The 18,963-nt window shown below is 59.2% G+C and overlaps 2 protein-coding genes across 2 annotated transcripts; both read left to right on the top strand.

Moving 5' to 3' along the window:
* Positions 1 to 477: 477 nt before the first annotated feature.
* VOLCADRAFT_89150 (uncharacterized protein) lies at positions 478 to 9,230 on the top strand (the record flags this gene model as incomplete). The annotated part of the gene is made up of 12 exons (XM_002948808.1): positions 478 to 601; positions 1,600 to 1,799; positions 2,090 to 2,440; positions 2,934 to 3,334; positions 3,803 to 3,911; positions 4,177 to 5,228; positions 5,535 to 6,141; positions 6,515 to 6,580; positions 6,877 to 7,028; positions 7,979 to 8,124; positions 8,702 to 8,834; positions 9,071 to 9,230. 12 exons carry the CDS (start codon positions 478 to 480, stop codon positions 9,228 to 9,230), a joined length of 3,501 nt encoding a protein of 1,166 aa, XP_002948854.1.
* A 2,694-nt stretch (positions 9,231 to 11,924) lies between these two features.
* VOLCADRAFT_89149 (uncharacterized protein) lies at positions 11,925 to 17,586 on the top strand (the record flags this gene model as incomplete). Its single annotated transcript, XM_002948807.1, has 5 exons — positions 11,925 to 11,952; positions 12,917 to 14,575; positions 14,901 to 16,012; positions 16,501 to 16,628; positions 17,100 to 17,586. The coding sequence occupies 5 exons, from the start codon at positions 11,925 to 11,927 to the stop codon at positions 17,584 to 17,586; spliced, it is 3,414 nt and encodes a 1,137-aa protein (XP_002948853.1).
* Positions 17,587 to 18,963: the final 1,377 nt, after the last annotated feature.

The raw sequence follows: 18,963 nt of genomic DNA, 5'->3' as shown, positions 1-18,963 counted from the left end.
CACACACTAACCAAGAGTTTTCGTGGTAATGGTCGTATTCATTTATCATATGCTGAAGCTCGTAGGTCCACGATGTGTACAATAGGAATCTAATATTTGTACACAGTACATGCATAAAAAAGTAAATAACAGCTGATTACTGGATAAGACATTTGGTTGACAACCTGCTATAGTTCTGCTATAGTATTTGGAACTTAACCTAGTCCTGCTCGTACTGTGCATCCTTTTTCTTACGACCATTCGGGCTTCACAAGTCACGCCCAGTTTGTCCTATCATCTACTTCACAAAAATCATTAAGGGATTGTAAAGATGGCTACCCGCTATACGCGTTACGAATTAAAGAGGCACTATTGCGCAGTCCTGCCGTGTTGCGTAAGCCGCCAGCCGCTAGCTCATCTTGAAAGCAAAACCACCCGGCTGCGAAACCCCCGCCCAACACCAACCCATTGTGAAAGTTGCACTAGTGGCCGATAATAATGGCAGTTACCCGTGTTGCGCCGTTGAAATCTCCTAGGACCTCAAGGGAGGGCGACCCACCCAAGGCCAGCAGTGAACAAAGCAGGGACCGCTGCATTGTGGCAAACCCCAGGATTGCCTTGGGTGGGTGGAGATACGACAAAGGACAGACGGTAAAAGGAACATAGACGTGTACTCCAAGATTAGATCAATGAAGTAGGACAATATGTAAGATGCCGACCCGTGGGTGGGGGGAAAGGGGAAAAACTAGAGGACACTGTCCCAGCAGCGGGATACATCTCTCGGTAATACTTGAAAACAACGGCAGTTAATGAACCAATGCGCCTGTACGACCCAAGTAGAAGCTTGGAGTCTCCTGCCGTACTGTGGTCCGGCATGTGCATGCATGCGCCCTGATTCCACGCACCACGGCAATTCCTTCGCATTAACTTTCCTATCTCTACACTCATAGTTCGAGACGTTGAAGCTTGACATCAACGTTTGTAAGTCGCTGCCTTATCGGCTTGCAGCAACCTATTACTGTCGTCTGTATCGATTAACAAAAGCTTACCTGAAATGGCAAAATTGAAAGTTTACATTTCACGTTGACGTGCTTTGGACAGCCGGCCCGGTTGTCAGTTGTAAATGATTTTTGCTTGCTGCTTTGGTGGTCTTGTTGAAGACGTCGATACGAGGGGGGAATTAAACGGCTATGGAGTCCACGGTGAACAGGCCAATATTGGGACAACTGACAAAGGAAAGGAGTTCAGCGAGCTGCCCACGGGCGGGATAACCAAAACTGGAGAGATTTGCCTGGCGGAAAATACAACATCGCTGAGTGCCGTCACCTCAACAGGGTCGACCGTCGCCTATCAGGTACAGGAGACCGGCTCAATTAACTTGCAGAGTGCCGCAGCATCGCACCGAGCCATTGATTTAAGCACACAACCTATGGTGTATCATGCTGGATTGTGTATGTGCAAGCAATACGCTACTTGCATCGTTCGCCTGGCTTGACGCATTGCGGCCCATTTTACTGTAACAGCTGAACATCCTGAGCTCTGCCCTGGCTGGCCTCTCCGGTAATTGGTATGAGCGAGTAATATCCGCAGCCTCTCGACTTACCAGCGAATCTGGTGCAGCTCTGTGCTCCGTCTCCATTCTCAGCGTCGGACTTGACCAGTTCACGGTGTTACATGTCACCGGGAAAAATCCAGAATGTGGTTCGATTTGCCCGATAGGCTCACAGCTGCCAGCACTAAAGGCTGTGCTCGCGCAACCCGGTGGCGGCAGCTCGTCCAGACTGCGCTACAACAGTATCCAGGTCCTGCAGCTCCTGCAGGTAAGCTGACTCCAAATTATACAGCAGAGTTTGAGGTACCATCCCTCGCGCCCCGGATGCGAGCCTGTTTTATGTAAGACGAAGGGGCCTTTAATAACTCGATTGGCCCTGTCGGACCGTCGGCCCTGATTGGACGCCGCAGAAAACCCGCGTGTTCTTCCCCCAATAGGCACCATGCAACTCCGCCCAAGCTCGTTCTCGCGTTTCCCGTTCCCCACGCTTCGTCGCCCCTAATATCCCCTCCCTCTCTCTCTCTCTCCCCCGCCCTTCCCCCGGCCCATACCCCGCAGTCCTCGTTGCTTTACTCCTTTTCCGACCCCCTGCAAGGATCCCAAGAAATAAAGGAGCCACCGTACGACTGGCAGGCCTTGTACGGCACACGTGGCCTGACGGATTTTTGTGCGTTGCCGCTCATACACGCCAAGTCCGTCGTGGGCGCCGTCACGCTTGCCTTTGACCCTCCGCCGCCGCCGGGGCAGCAGGCGCCTGGCTTGGGGAGACGCGGAGGGCTGCCCTCAGTTTCCTCGGGGCCCTGCTTCAGAGCCGCTCTTCTGATGCGCTGCGACGAGTCCTCCCTGAGGGCGCTCGGGCTGCTGCTGTCAGTGCTCCTCGCCGGCCAGGACCTCAAGCTGGCCCAACAGGTGCGTCCTGGAATTTACCCACCCCCATAGTAACCCAATTCCCATCCAAACCTGCAGTCGGCAGTGGTCTCTTTTTGAGTTAGTTAGTGAGTTTGTGAGCTAGTGAGGTGTGTCGTATGTATGTCCGGGTTGACCGCTCGCCTCTGTGTGTGTGTGTGTGTGTGTGCGCGCGCGCTTTGCCGTTTCGTGCGTATGGTGGTTGGGTTTGCAGCGACCAGGTCTCAGTGGACCGTGACCGGCTAGCAGGCCTGCCGCCCAGCCGCCCCGTCGGTGTGCTGCGCTCCGTATCCCCGGGTCTTCAGAGTGGACGACGATGTGCGTGTGTGTGTGGTGGTGGTGGGGGGGGCTGCCGACGGACACCACTGCATTGCACGAGAGTCCATTCCCCCACCGCCTCATGGTCCAACGGGCGCTCCCCCCGCCCAAGCCCCCGCGCCGTTGCGCTCACCCCTATCTCACTCACTCCTATCACTTCCATCCCGGCCCAATCCAGGTCGGCGACATCCTGGCGGGAGTACACGACGCTCGCACCCTGCAGCAGGTGGTCGCGGGAGTGGCCGCGGGAGTGGAGCGGGTTCTGCAACTCAAGACACACGTCACCGTGGCGGTTACAGTGGCACTGCTGCCCGGTTCAGCCGCCGCCGCCGCCGCCGCCGTCGGTGCCGCTGGCGGTAACGTCGGCGGCGGCGGTGGCGGCGTTACGGCGCCCAGCAGCAATGGCGGACGGGCAATCTTCTTCGAGGAGCGGGGCGGTAGCGGAGCTGCGGCCGCAGGCGGCGGCAATAGCGGCGGCGGCGGCGGGAGCGGCTGCGCTGCGAGTGGAGGCGGCGGCGGCGGGGGCGGGCAGTCAGCAAATCCTAATGAGCAATACGGGGCTCGCGGCATAATGGCCAGGTAAAGGGGGGCCCCCTCCGGAGGCGGAAGAGGACCCGGGGATGTGGCGGAGGTGGCGGTCGTGTGGGACGGATTGATCAGGGGGTGGGGTGGGTGGGGGCTTTGGCGGTGTAGAAGTGGCGGAATGCTGCAATCGTCCTGAAGTCGGCGAGAGGCAGCTCCGGGCGGAAATCTTCGGAGAGGAAGCCACACACGCACACACACACGCACACACACACGAACACACACACGAACACACAGACGCACATGCGGATAGGACACCCTCGGGGCCCCCAGGCGCGCGTGCGTGTACATGCGCGTGTGTGTATGTTGCTGTTGTTGGGCAGTTTCCGGTCTTTTCCTGCTCTCCTGAACTGCTGTTGTTCAAGCCTACGTCCGTCAAAAGCGCGTGTGGCGGCGCTCCTTTGCGCACCCTTATCTCAGACTGGCGATATACCACTCGCCGCGGTGGTTGACCCTTCGGTCCAGGTCGACCTCCGCCGCCACTCGGGAAGCCCAAGGCGGCTCATCCCACGACGGCTGTACGGGACAAAATGGCTCCTACGGGGCCTTGCTGTGGCAGGCGAGCACGGTGCAGGTAGGGGCACTGGAGGCCGGCATATCTTGAAGGGTTGTGTGGTCGGGGGGGCTGGCGCTGTCGTGTCCGATCGTGGTGTGATGTGGTCATCAAGCATGCGTGAGGAAAGCACAGCGGCGGCGGCGGTTTTTCTTGGGGGGCTGCCGCCGGCGGCTGCGGCAGCGGCATCCCCCATCCTCTTCGTCTTTCGTTCTTGCGTTGATCGCAGCTGCGGCGTTTACCCGGGGGTGAACCTCTTCTCCGCGCGGATTTGTTATCGCCGCAGGCTCGTGCGTTGGGCTTGCGGCACACCCTCCTGGCAAACTTGCCTAGCGGCGGGACTGTCGTACACGACTGTGCGTCGTACATGCAACAAGTTGGTTGTCCCAAGCGGGACTTGTACCTGCTGAGCTCGAGTAAGGGCATACCGCCCTTCTCTCTGGCAATTGCGCCGGCGCCGCTGCCGCTGCTACGCGACGTCCCGGCCACCGGCGGTGGCGGCGGCGGCGCCGCTGCTGCGGCACAGCTTGTCTTGTACGTGTCCGTGGGCATGCGGCTTCCTCTAGAGCTGTTGAACGAGGTTTTGGCTCAGGCGCAGCACTTGTCTTTACGGTTTTTAGCTCCGCTGATCGGACATAAGCTTGCGCGCGGGGACTTGGCGGAGGAGTGGATATTGCTCGTGGGGAAGTGCTTCTCGGGTCGCGGCGGCGGCGGCGGCGGCCGCGGCGCATCCGTCGGAGGAGGGACGTTGGCAGCGACGGAAAGCCACCCGGACTTGCGTCCGACCACCTCAGCCGTGTGCAATGGCACTAGCGGCGGCGAGACGGCCGCCGCCGCAGCAGCAGCAACAGCCGGCAACGGCGGGAGCGGCTGCGGAGAAGGGAGTAGAGGTCAGTGCGCTGTTAGTCCTGACGACGGCTGTTCGCGAGGCAGCAGCAACGCTGCGCCGGCCGGCACCGCGGGCTGCGGCGGTGTCAGCGCTGCCGCCGGGGTCCCGCCAGCACCGCACCCAGGGCACCCGCGGGAAAAGGCGACGCCAACGCCAACGCCGACCTCTCCGCCGCCGACGTGCATGGACGCATCGACGTCACGGCCAGCTGGGGGCGAAGCAGCCGCCGCCGCCGCCGCCACCGTGGATGCCGGGCCGCCTGTCGCCGAGTGTCCTGTGGTGACCCCGGGACCTGACCGGATGCTGTCGGCCATCGGCACCCCCCCTGAACCTCGTGGTCCGGTGCTCAGTACGGCCCTCGCAGGGGCCTTTGCGGGTGACACACGGGCGCACATGGGCCTGCTCGTCTCCTCGTTCAAGGAGACGATCAACGCGCTGCAGGCCCTTCGGTGGGTGCGGGTGGGAGGGACGAGGATGGGTGCGATATTGCACCCATTTCGGGGGCAGATGATATTGATTTTCGGGGGGAGGAGGTAAGGAGAGAGTAAGCAGATAGCAAGCGAGCCCAGAGTGTGGAGGATAGGAGCCTCGGGAGGGCTGGGGCTGGGCGGGAATGACCCGTGGGTCGGCCTTCTTAATGGGAACTCCCGTTTGGGGTCTTACTTTTTTGGGTTTTGAGGTCCTCCGTGCCTTCCTGGACACTCCCAACCTCAGATATCAGCTATCACCTTTTCCCCTTGTGCTCTTCCTTGCAGTGCGGACGAATACGAGGAGCTGTCCGTTCTCAAGCTGGGGAAGGTGCTGGGTCGCGGCGGCAGCGGCCTGGTTTTCCAGGGTTATCTGCACATGGGCCTTGAGGTGGCCGTCAAGCTGTTTGAAAACCCCGATGACACCGACCGGGAGGCTGTGTCCTCTTCAGAGCATGCAAGTACAATAACTTCCCAACCACATCCAGGTGGTGGCGGCGCCGCCGCCGACGGACTGGCGGCGACGGAAGCCGCTGCCGCCGCCGCCGGTGGCATCGACGGCGGCATCGACGGCGGCACTGACACCGCCGCTGCGAAGGGCGCGGTGAAGGGGCAGCCGCCGCCTGCTCTGCCGTCGACGACGGCGGCGGCGGCGCTGGCGACGAAGCGGCAGCGCGACTTGCTGCACAACGCCCTGGAGCTGGGTGTGGCGTCATCGCTGTCGCACCCGAATATCGTACAGGGCTACTGTCACTGGGTCAATGTGGTCCTCATGCAGGACGCATCACTCAACCGCTGCTGGCTGATGGGCCAGGCGGAATACCTGGCGTTGGCACCCCCGGGATCACCGCCGCCGCCGCTGTGTTCTGCCCTGGTCATGGAATACTGCGACATGGTGAGGCTGGACTGGACTGGGACTGGTTGCGCTTTGGCTTTCTGGGGTGTGAGGGACAGGGGGGCTTACATCGCAGTTACCCGGTGTATGGGGCCCTGCAGGGTCTCTCCGCGGCCTCCGCCGCGGCCGCCCCCTTGCCGCCCTTCCCGAACCCCGAGGGGCCGCAGGGGGTTGATCCCCTGTGTTGGTGAGCTGCCCAGCTCCTGCGCCGCCGCCGGTCCCTCTCCCTCCGACCTGCCGGATAATTAAATTGGTCTTGAGGTTCCCTCGAACTCTGCTTACCAGCTGCCACCGTGTTGCTCACACGCACACACAGACAGACGCGCCTCTGGGCCTTTGACTCCCTACCCTGCCCTACCCGACCCCACCCTAGGGCTCGTTGGTCCATGCACTCAAGAGGGGGACCTTCACAGCGGCGGACGGCAAGACGAATATGGAGGTGCGCGACTGCCCGCCCTGACGTGGCACTTGCCGTGTTTGGCGTGTTTGGTTGCGGGGGGAAGGGGGAAGCGCACGCTTTCCTCCGTGGCTTGCGCCTCGGTGTCATCTCTTATCGGCTCGCGGTCCGATGCCTGGTCGGTCGGGCAGTCCGCTGCAGCTTTCAGAGTTCGCTGTGTGCGAGGTCATGGACCTGGCCCATGTCCTGCTCTCCCGCCGCGCTTTCCCGCCTGCACCCGTGACTGTCCTCCACTGCCGTCCTCCACTACCACCCGTCCTTCTGCGCTCCTGTTACAGTTTGTGTACATGTGCCTGCTGGAGATTGCGCTGGCGCTGCGGCACCTGCACACCGCCAAGCTCGCCCACTGCGACCTCAAGCCGGGTAATGTGCTGCTGAGGTCCAGTCCCAGAGATCCCCGCGGCTTCGTGTGCAAGCTGGGTGACTTTGGGTGAGTGTCCGATGCGTCGCTGAGCCGGATGTTTGAATGTATGAATATATGTACATATGTATGTATGGGTGTATGTATGGGTGTATGTATGTATTTATGTATGTATGTATGTATGACTCAGATTACACTGTGGGCCGCGAGAGCCGGGGGCCGAAGCCGACATGTATGATGTGTGAAACAGGGGGGTGTATCTTCGCCCGTGGCAGCTACCCTGCGAAACCCTGCCTTCCCCGGTATTTCGGGGCACCCTCATCCAGTCACCCTAGTCAACTTCTCAGTGGATCGCTCAGGTTCCGCACCCACCACCAGCATCCAACCGAATCTGCCGGGTCGACAGCGGCCCAACTTCGTTCCTGGTCGGCTCGCAGGTTCACTTTATCCCAGGTCACCACCGTCCATCAACTAGGGGCGCAATGCCTTCCACCATCGGAAGGACTTTGACCCTAATGGGTATCGATCCCGGGGGCAATGGTCGCGCCTTACCAGTAGTGCCAAACCCTATATAATGTATGTATGTATGTCTGCTGCAGTGTCAGGCAGGGCCCTGTATGGGGCCTCGGTGTACGCGGGTGGGGCATGTGGAGTGACCAGGGACATCGTTCGGCGGCGACTCTCCGAGACCTGAACATAGCGCCAGTGATGGCGGCTCCCCCAACAGTGTCCTTAACACACACTTGCTGAGGCAGCCAGCCTGTCGCCAGAGAATCTAGGGTTTTACCGACGGGCTTGTGGGCCCCATGTATCCTGTCTTGGTCGGCCGTTCAGCAGGTGTTTTGCTCTGGACCCGCGTCCTGGTCTCAACTCCCTTGCGGGCTCGTCAGGCTCGTCCACCGGGGTGGCACTCAAGCACCTCGCCATCCCTTCGTCTGCTGCAACCGTTGCTGCGCCCCTCTTCCCCCTCTCTTCCCCTTCCCCCTCCCAACCCCGCCCTTCCCGCCACCTGGGTATAGCTACGCGGCCATTCTGAAGGACGGATTGCTGCCGGGCCGGCCTGCTGTATTGCCGGACGAAGCCTGCGGTACACTGCAGTACATGGCTCCTGAGCTGTTCGTGTCGGGGCGGCCCGTGGATGCCAGCATCGATGTTTACGCTTTCGGTGGGTTGAGGTGGCTGGGGTCGCTGGGTGATGTGCTTTGTTATAGAAATACAACTTGGAGCGGGTGGGTGTTGGGGTAGCTAACATACTGTCACGGGCGATGTTGGCCTATGTATGTGTCTGATGTGTGGGACAGGGGGGCATATCTTCACCCGTGGCCGCTACCCGGCGAAACCCTGCCTTCCCCGGTGTTTCGGGGCACCCTCATCCAGTCATCACCCTAGTCAACTTCTCAGTGGATCGCTCAGGTGGACCGCACCCACCACCGGGTGGGGCGGGACATTGCACGCAGATGCAATATCCCTGGAGCATCACGTTAATCTGTTCATGAACACAACAGGGCGCTTCACCGCGTTATGCGCCAATGCACCCACCGGCATGTGCCGCGTCAGCGTATTCAGGTCTGATCAGTTAGGAAGTTGGTTGCTGCTGGTTCCGGAGCCATGCATGCTTCTGCGTCACGTTTCGGCGGTTGATATCGCATGAATGGGGCACACGAGCTGGTTGTTTTGGTAATCCCCTTACCGTTTCCCGTACATCGTACCCCGTACCCGCCGTTACTCCTTTTGCGGTATAGGCATGCTGATGTGGGAGCTGATTACGGGCCGTACGCCGTACAGCGAGTGCGACTATCCCAGTCGGTCGTTGATGAAGGCGGTGTACCACGGCAAGCGGCCCAGCTTCCCAGGCAACACGCTGTCCGCCTACAGGTGGGGTGCGGACCCGCGTAGTGCATGAGTGTGTGTGAGGGGGGTTGTTGTGTGGGTATGTGGGTTGGGGTGAGGTGAGGGGGGAGGCGTGGGTGTTTAGGTGTGCTAGGAATAACCGCTCGGCGGGGAGAACGTGGCGGACATGTCACATTGGTGCTGTGTCTGTCCCGCTTCCGCACCGCACCACTGCTGCCTGATGATGTCGCTGCCGCCCCCCTCCCCCTCCCCCCCCGCAGAAGCCTCGCAGTGTGCTGCTGGTCACCCGACCTCAACTCACGGCCCAGCGCCTCGGCGCTCGTCAAGCTACTCCGCCAGCAGCTCGAGAGCTTGAAGCATCAATCGAGCACCGGCAGCTCCTCAGCCCCGCCAGCGGTGGGACCCCGGGCACATGTGTGAGCATTTGCTTGCCGAGAGCGGCCCGCTGCCGCCAGAGCGGCCTTGCGGGCCCAGAGGACGTGCAGGAGGGAGGAGGACAGATTTGGGTCAAACGTATTTATACGGGTGAAGTTGTGATTTCTTTCCTTGTTCGGTGTGGGCCGGCATGTATGTATGTATGTATGTATGTATGTATGTATGTATGTATGTATGTATGTATGTATGTATGTATGTATGTATGTATGTATGTATGTATGTATGTATGTATGGCAGGCGGCTGGCAGAGGTTAAGGCCTGACTTCTGCTCCCGGAGTGTCCGGGTTCAAGTCCGTCTGCCGACTCCTCGGGGTTTTGAGGAGTGTTGGGAGGTGGCCCCCCATGTTGTGGACGGTGTAGGACGTGATTATATCAACTTGTGAGCTGACCAGGAAATAAGTTGAGGCGCCGTTGATCCGCTAGATTTGGTTGGATGCTGGTGGTGAGTTGCTAAACCCAACGAATACATTCTGAAGTCGGACGGGGTGAATGGATTAGGGTGCCCCTCTCGCAGGGGAGAGCAGGGAACTGCCTCCAAGGGAAAGGGGGCCGCTGGTGAAGCTATACCACCCTGTAACATCATACATGTATGTATGTATGTATGTATGTATGTGCTTTGGATTTCCATCCCTTTTAGGGAGGCGAAGGTGGCATCCACAGTGGTGGTGCGTTATTTCCGCTCATACGTACGCGCATGGGGCATGGTGGAGGACAGGGCCCTCAGGCAATGAGGGGGTCCTCGCCCCTCCTTCAGCCTCCAAAGGGTTTGATGTAGCTGCGGCGTTGCGATATATATAGCTCTGTGACCATGTCGATCATCGGCGTTGGCGAAGTTGACCGTTAGCGGTGGTGGGGCTGGGGGTGGTATTGAGCGTGGCGTGAGGTGTGTGTTGCGTGGAGTTTCGATGGCACCGTCAGTCGGCGAGTGGTGGCATCCTTGTACGGCGCTGCAGCGCCAGGAAGCAGCATTGTATGCGCCTGCGTAGATGTGTCCCCTTTGAAACCGTTTCGGAGAGCCATCGCCGCCCTTTTGTGCGAATGAGGCGGTGTGTGTGAGGCGGTTTGTGTGAGGGGGAGGGGGGCCTGTAGCGGCCATTTCGACGGGGCCCGCCGCAGCCTGATGCCGTGTGTGAGCCCGACCGGTGCATCTTTACCTTGGATGTCCCGCAAGAGTTGAGGTTGGGTTGGGTTGAAATTTTTGTCGGTGATATGTGGGCATATCTTCACGGTTGGCAAAGTAAACGGTGATAAACATTTTGCAGCTTGATTAGATTATTTCTCCCGCAGCGGACTTTAGATGGCCTGGTGGTAGGTGTGTGTGTGTGTGGGGGGGGGGGGTAGGGCGCACGGCAATGGGAGGAGAGGTCCATCATTGCCGCAGCAGCCGCGGGGGCACCTTGCCAGCCACCGCAGGGTATTCCCGTACCCTCCTTTTGTGCCTCGGGGCAGCTTGTATATAACTGACCTATGCCTTTGCAGCAGTTTGCATATATATATGTGTGTATATATGTATATCTGCGCGATGATGTTAATATTAATGTCGTGGGAGAGTTAATATACGACATCGTGTACGGCAGGCAGAGGCAGGAGTTTTGCATCATTTGATGCAGCAGCAACGGCGGCGGGGACCGATGTTGGGATGAAGCGGTTGGGCATGGACACACGCATGTGCGAACACACATACACACATATACACAAACAAACAAACATACATACATAATACATACACACATGTACAAAATCTCATATGTGGGTTGGGCGTTACACACGCATAACACCATAAAAGCATGCGGGGGGTTGCCGCGTGCACAAGTCGCTCATTGATGTCTTGTTGATGCGTTCTGTCGGTCTTTTACACACATAAATACGTACATACATACTTACATACACACATACACGTACGCACACATGCGCAGAGAGGAGCGGATACACGTACAAAACCCACACAGACGCGAGCACACGCAAGACGTATGGCTTGATGTACGACAGTCCATCCTGAAAGGCAGGCGACGCCCCCTAGGAAATTACGCGATGGTGCCTAGGAGTCCTTTCTTACCAGGACAGGACAGGACAGGACAGGACAGGACAGGACGGGACGGGAAACGTTTCGAAATGGAGTGGTTGGTTACTGCACGGTTACGCCGATCGGCGGACATGGAGACGGGGATGTTTGTTGAGACTGTTTCTTAGACTGATTTGAGTTATGTGGTAGCGTTGGTGGGGGCGGATTCTTTTGCGGAATCGGCAGCTCGGCATTGTTCGGATTATTTAAATTGAGGGTTGGCTGGGTGCAACTTATGGTGCTATCGGCATACGATGATGAACTTGTGATAGCGCAGCAGGAAATGTATGCGTGTGAGGTTCTTGTGCGCTGAAGGTCGCGGAAAAAATGGAAACGGGGGGAGGTGGCGAGTAGTAAAGGCGAAGGTGGTGTCGGCAAGCGGATTGCATAGTTTTTTCAGCCCCAGGTAATCTTGTGAGAGGCTACATCGAGGTGTGTTTGTTACGGCGGATGGTGAATTTATTATTGTCGCGCTTTTTGGATGGGCTTTTGTTCTGGGTGTATATTTCCCTTGGAAAGCATCTGAAAAGCGAGCTGCAGAAAGTCTCGGAGTGAGGGTCAAAAGCGCGCAAACAGATACCGAAGGTGTGATGACGTCGCCATGCTCATGCTCATGCATGACGCATGCGGGTGTGGTTCATAAAGGTGTGTGTGGTTGTTACATAAAGGTGCGCAGCACGGAGAGAAGCTGTATTCATTGTATTTTTTTGACACGGCCCGGCAGCTATCTAGAGCAAGCCTGAGCAAGCGCATACGCTGTAACGTCATGCTTGAAGGGGAATATCGGTTTTCACTGCTGTAAATGGACCGATGTGCCGTAAGCGACACGAAGACGCTCAGGTCTCCACAAAACCCTCAATACCGTGCCCTACGCTGTCCATCAAGCTGCTAACTGCTTGTTGGTATTTGACTGCCCTACCTTGCAGCGAGGGCATTTAACCTGTTCCGTTACAGGTTCCTTTATTTGTACGACCCAGACAAAGCCAAGCTCATGAGCAGCGAGCGAAGCTTCCTATCGGACCAATCCTTAGTCATAACCGTACAACTGTTTTTGTCTGTTAGTTTGCGATAACCTCTTTCATGAAACCGCATCCAATTATTAGGTTGTTACGAAAAGATCGGCATCAACAAGATAGGCAGCGCATGCGGTCGGAGCAGGACCTCGTCTTATGTCTCCTTTTAACTCTGGTCTGAATGGATATTGGCATATTCCTGTCGATGGATGTTCAACTAGCTATGGAGTTATCGGTCGCCTGGTAAGGGCTGAGGATGCCGCGACCTTCCTTAACCCTTGGCCATATAACTTGCGGCTTTCCCCACATGCAGCCCCGCCTTGGAACAAGCGATCATATCAAAGAGAGGCACTGCTTCATGAATTGGAAGGGATGTGCGTCCAGTACGCGTATTGCTAGTGTGGCAGCGGGCGGCGAAGCGAACGGCCTCGGCTTGCGCGTACTTCGCAACCCCCGGCTTCCTCGCTATAAAGATGGCATGTCTCAAATATCATGGGACCAAAGTCCTTCCCTGGAAAGGGGGGTTTTGGCTCCTGCCTCCCCATCCGCCACGAATGCTCCTGTCTTCCGCACCAGTCGTCATCCCATCCTATCAGGTGACAACTCTAGAGCAGACTCGCAGAATAGAAGATCAGGAGCTGCGGGTGTAACGTATGAATACCCAGCTGCGGTCACGACAGGATCGGGACGCAATCGGTGGCGGCAGGAAAACAAACAACTTCCGGATACAAGCGTCGCGTCTAGCAACGCAACGCCCCACAGCTGGCATTCAGGCGATCACAGGTCCCATCCCAGGCGCGTCGGCGGTCCCCTAGCGCCGCCAACCCGACCTCCGCCTGACCTGGGTCCCCCTGGAGTCGCGAATGCGCCGAAGCAGCCTGGGATTCCGGCCCGACGGCAACGCAGTCCAACGGCAAATCGGAAACAGGAGCCAGGGGGAGGGGGCGGGGGAGGGGCCTCAGAGGTGTCACCAGTGGACTGCTCGGCAGCCACTGCGGCAGGAGACGTGGCAGCTGACGGGGTCGCGGTTCGGGTCGCTACCGGGACAGCGGCCAGCGGCACGGCATCCATTGCGAACGTCGGACGGCGGACAGATGAACCATCGTTATGGCCAACGACGCCGCCATCAGGGTTGACCTCGGTGTCGGCGTCAACGTTGACGCCAACACCAGCTTCGGGTCATGCTCCAACAGCCCGCGAATCTAAGCTCGGCGGCGGCGGTGAGGAGCGGCGGCAGTCGCCGCCGCAGCTGTTGGAGACGACGTCGACATCGGAAGCCGCACCAGCGGAGAGTGACAGCGGCGCTAGCGTCGTACGACGCGGCGGTCCGCACAAGGCGTCGCCGGTGCGACGCCTCCTGCGCCAGACCGGACGCAGCGGCGGCCGGCGGGGTGCCGACGGCTCGGGGTTAAACCCCCAAGCACATCCCCCCGCATCCCCCATGCACCCGTACTTGCTGACCGGCATCCTCCGCACTGCCTCGTCCGTACCGAAGCTGAAAAAGTACGTCACCCGGTACGGCAGCCAGTTCAACAACCTCCATATCTGCTGCTGCCTCAATCGCTTAGCCAAGGCGCCCGACGCTCGCGCGGCGACACAGCGGGAGACAGTACGGCAACTACTGGACGAGCTGGGCGACATGCTGGTACGGCACATGCCGTACTGTGACGCGCGGGAGCTGTGCAATGTGCTGTGGGTGTGGGGCAAGCTTGGGCACACGCCACGGCCTGAGATTTGGGAGGCGATGCGTGTTGCTCTGTTCGGCATCGATCCTGCGGCAGCGCCGCCGGCGTCCGTAACGGCAGCGTCGCCGGTGGCTGGCAAGCTGGAGCTAGCGGCGCCGCAGGGCCTGGTGAATGCGGCCTGGGCGCTGGCACGTCTGGAGTGCTCCGACCCGTGGGTTTGGAGGCGCCTGGCGGAGTGCTCGCTGACAAAGCTGCATGCGTTCGTACCGTACGACATTTCCAACCTGTCGTACGCGCTCGTCGTTGCGCGCCAGCACCGTGCGCACCCCGCGCACGAGGCGGTGATGCGCGCGCTGGCGGTGGCGGCGGAGGCGCGGCTGTCGGAGTTTTGTCCGCAGGACATCTCCAACATGCTGTGGGCCTACGCCCGGTGTGGAATGGCTCAGCCGGCGTTGTTCTCCGCGGCGGCCTCGATTGCCAGGATGATGGCGGCAGATTTCAGCCAGGCGGGCTTGGTGCAAGTGATATGGGCCTACGCCGCAATGCGAGTGTACGACGCGCCGCTGCTGGGTGCACTGGCGCGCCAGATGTTGCCGCAGCTGCACCTCCTGGACGGGAACAGCCAAGTGATGCTGTGTTGGGCGTTGGCGCGTTTCGTCGCCGCCGCCGCTGGCGCCGCTGTCGTCGGTGTTTCATGGCGGCGCCGCTGCAGCGGCGCCGCCGCCGCTGCCGCCGTCATCATCATCATCATCGTCGTCATCGTCGTCGATGTCGTTGTTCCTGGCGGCGCGGGTGCGTGCGGGCTTTGTGGATCCGCTTGTACGGCTGCACATGGCGGGTGGGCACGCCGCGGTGGCCGCCGCCGCTACTGCGGCGGCGGCGGCCGCTGCGGCAGCGCCATCACCTCTGGGTGGGATCGGCGGGTACGACAGCTTTGCGCTCGGTGATGATGACACGTCTTTTTCGTCGTCGCCGTCCTCTGCGGATATCAGCATGGGTACCTTAGCACGGGCTTACGTAAATGACTTAGCCACCAGCGGCGGAGTCAGCCGTAGCGGCGGCAGTAGCGGCGCGACCGCCGCACTGACGCCTGACTGGGCGATGGACCTGCTAACGGATGATGACGGCACAGGGTACGGCACCGTTGGGTACGACAGCTTTACCGACTCGGCGGCAGGCCGCGAGCGCGTTAATGCCGCCGACGTCACAGCAACGGCAGTCAACCTGGCGCAGTCGCAGGTGGAGGCATTTGCAGCGGCGGCGGAGGCGGCTCAGGTCATACTCGCGGAGATGCCGCCGCAGCTACTGCCGGCGCTGTGCGAATCCCTTAGACCGCGAATCGACACGCTCGACAGCGGCTCACTGGCTGTACTAGTGTGGGCCCTTGCGACATTGGGCCACGCCGACACGGAGCTCTTTCACGCCGCCGCCGCCGCGCTGACGCCGCGACTGCGCCGCGGCGAGGTCGCGACACCCTTTCTGGCGCACACCGCCTGGGCATTCACGGTGGCCGGAGTGTATGACAGCGATTTATATGACGCGCTGGCGGCGTCAGCGTCGGCTCTATGCGCCGCCGGGCTGGTACCAGCAACGTCCCTGGCGCTGGGTAACGTGCTGTGGGCGCTGGGGAGCGCCGGGCATTACGATGCGGAGCTGTACGGCAATATTGGCCGCGTGGCGGTGGCGGTGGCGGGGGCAGCGACGCCGAGCAGTATGACGTACGACCGCCAGGCCGTCAACCGGCTAGCGTTGGTGATGCTGGCGTGTGCGTACGCGGGGCACAGCGATGCGGAGCTGTACGAAATGGTTTCGGAGGTTCTACGCAGCGCCGGCGCCGGCGCGCTGGCTGACAAGAGCCTGGCCAACATCTGTTGGTCGTTGGCGGTTGTGGATCACCCGGATTTGGATCTGCTGGCGGAGCTGTTTGCTGACGTGGCGCGTCGTGACGTGGCGGCGATGGGTGTACGTGGCTGCACACAGCTTTTCCATTGCGCGCTCTGGTTGCAGGTAGTTAATCGGTTGCACCGTACGACACCGCGTATCCCCCCCTGTGAAGTAGAAAGGAACGCGACAAGTTCCTTCGTTTACATCTTCTCCGTTTGTCCTAGTGCCTCCCACTTCATGTCACGTATTTGTTTTAGGAAAAAGGAAAAAATAAAGGCTTGTTGGCGTACAAATACGCCTTTCCTTTCCCGCTGTAAAGCTGTACAGCTACAAGGACTACATATGTAGGGTTTTATCCAGCTTTGTTGCTTTGCCCCCCCCCTCCGTTGTATTCCGGAACCCTAGACCTCCGAGAGAGCTCTCCGCGAACCCGTGGACATATTCGCTGCAACCCTTACGACACCCTTCCTGAAGAGCCACGTCATCATCGTCAACTCTGTGGCCCTCGTCCTCTCCCGCATGCACTGTTAGCCCGCCCTCACTTGCCTCCCGCATCCAATTCCTCCTCCGGGCCCCCCTCCCCCCCCCTCCCCTTCCCCCACCCGGCTCAGGATCTCGTTCCGGGGGGCGACCGTGTGGTGGCTCTGCTGCCTCGTGCCGTACTGGAGGTTGGACGAGCTAACTTCCTGGAGCTGGCCAAGGACTCCAATGTATCGGATTTCCAAGCGTATGTGTTCAAGTACGTGACGTGACATTGCGTGATGTGGCAGAGTGTGTCAGTGGCTGGGTGTATGGGTGACATGGGATGACATGGCATGGCACGTCAAGATCCAGGAGACTACATTAATAGGGGAATGGCGGTTGATCCGCTGAAGCCGTGTTTCTCATCTCAATTAATTTGTTTAAGCTGATTTCTCTTTTGCCCCGAAGTTGGTGTTTATACAAGTTATGTGTTCTGTTTAGTTGCATGATGCTATACACACACACGCAAGTCATGTATATGTGTATAATTTTAACTAGGACGCTATAAATAGGCTATTCATCCCTGGGGGGTCCCCCGACTTGAAACGGAGCCCCCCTCTCCCCCTCTTCCCCCTCCTCACCTCTCCCTAAGCTGGCGCGGCGGGTTTTGCTCTTCCCCCACCACCCCACTTCTCCCCGGGCCTTACTCCCCCCCTTCCCCTCGCCCTCTTTCCCCCCCCCCCGTCAGTGCCCTCGACTCCATGCGACTCTCACCCTCCCTGGAGACCAAGACCCTGGACCAGCTGTTCTCCCTAGACGTGGCCCTGTGCCTGAGCGTCAACGACACCACCAACCCCTCCTACCCGCCCCTCACCACCACGAGCAGTAGCACCGGCGGCAGCAGCAGCAGCAGCAGCAGCACCCCCACTACCGCCGCCAGCTCTATCTCCGGACACCGGGGGTCCCAACCCCGTCACCCGGAGCAGCCTGAGGTGGTGGTGCGTGTTGTGGTGGAGGCCAACGGCCCTCAGCATTACCTGCGCACCCACCCCACCGCGCTGGAGGGCAGCACCCGGCTGCGGTCCCGACTGCTGAGAGCCCGTGGCTGGGTGCCGCTGCACGTGCACTGGCAGGAGTGGCAGGACCTGGGGGGGGACGTGCTGCGGCAGCGCCGCTATCTGAGAGCCAAACTGGGTGAGCTCCTGCAGCAGGAACTGCGGCAGCGGTGGCGGTAGCTGGAGCGGAGGCAGCTGGGGCAGCAGCCAGGGCAGGTTTCTCGCATCATCAACAACGGCAGCAGCAGCATGGACATCGACCAGGGGCAGGAGAGCCCAGCATAGCGAGGAGCATGGAGAGCAGCAGTAGCAGTAGCAGTAGCAGCAGTAGCAGCAGCAGCATGGGGAGGATCGTAAGCAGTGGTAATAAGGATAGGTGGGGCAGTGGCAAGGGCGGCTTGGGTCGCTGTTTGTCAGTCGGGTGGGGGTGGGGGTGGAAACAACGGAATGGGGCGCGGGTGCGGGTGCGGGCGATGGGAGTGCGGGTGAGGTTGAAAGGAAGGTGCTCGTTCGGGGCTTTTTCGAGGGGAGAGACAGCTTTATTCATGTCCAGAAAGTGGTGAAGAGGGGCGAGTGGTTGATTCAGGCGCCGCTGGTGGTTGGCGAGTAGTTAGTAGGAATTGGATGTTGGTTGGTGAACAGTGTGAGTGCAACTGCGGAGCGGACTTTGGTGGTGATGTGGGGCGAGTGGTGGTGGTGATGTAAAGCCGAAGACTATGGTGACTACGATGGTCATGGTGGTGATGGTGTGGTGTACGGGGTCCCTGTTTGCCAGTGCTGGCGGGTTGTGATTGATACAATAGGCCGCGGGAGATAGGGAGAGAATTGACGCTTTTTGAGTTCCGGGAGCAGCTATCCTTTGTCGGCCACATGAGATGCTTAATCTCGTTGAGGGGAAAAGGGAGCGTCGTACATTTGCTTGTTAATGTTTGGTTGATGAGAACGTTACGAGTGCTCTTGCCCAAGAGTACCAAGGTGCGTCATGACAGACCGACAGACGAACGGACTTCTTGCTGACTCGGACGGACGCGGGGTTACAAGACCCGGCGGCTCTGCGCAACAACGTGCGAACTTTCAAAACGTTCTTGCGCCTCTTTCTCAAGTACATGGATTGCTTGTGAGTAAGCGAATGAAATGTGATTGAATGAGTGAGTGAGGTTACAGCATGTCTGATGGGGGGGTTGTTGCCCTGCCCGCACCCCCCATAACATTACACAACTGTATACTGGGACGGGAAGATAGCAGCAGAGGAAAGAATTCCCCTTAAGGTGACGTCGCTCGCATATGTATATGAAAGAATGGATGGATGAAAAGATGCACGTATGTGCCAAGATAGGTTTTGGGGGTTTTAGGGTTTTACACTCTAAACTATAAACCCAGGCAATACGAGGGTCCGTTGATCCGTAGCTTCTAGAGGCGCAGATGTGATATTTATTTCATAGCCATATATTTCCTTACCCCCCCCCTTTCCCAACGCCGGCCCTGTACAATGGTTTTCACGCACAGGGTCCGTTGGCGGCAATAAAGCAATAATTTCCTTTACCTCAGCTCCACTAC

The sequence above is a fragment of the Volvox carteri genome (assembly GCF_000143455.1).
Source record: "Volvox carteri f. nagariensis unplaced genomic scaffold VOLCAscaffold_11, whole genome shotgun sequence".
NCBI classification, from domain to species: Eukaryota; Viridiplantae; Chlorophyta; class Chlorophyceae; order Chlamydomonadales; family Volvocaceae; genus Volvox; species Volvox carteri.
Note: the sequence above shows the minus strand (reverse complement) of the source record. Positions and strands in the feature narration are given on the sequence as shown.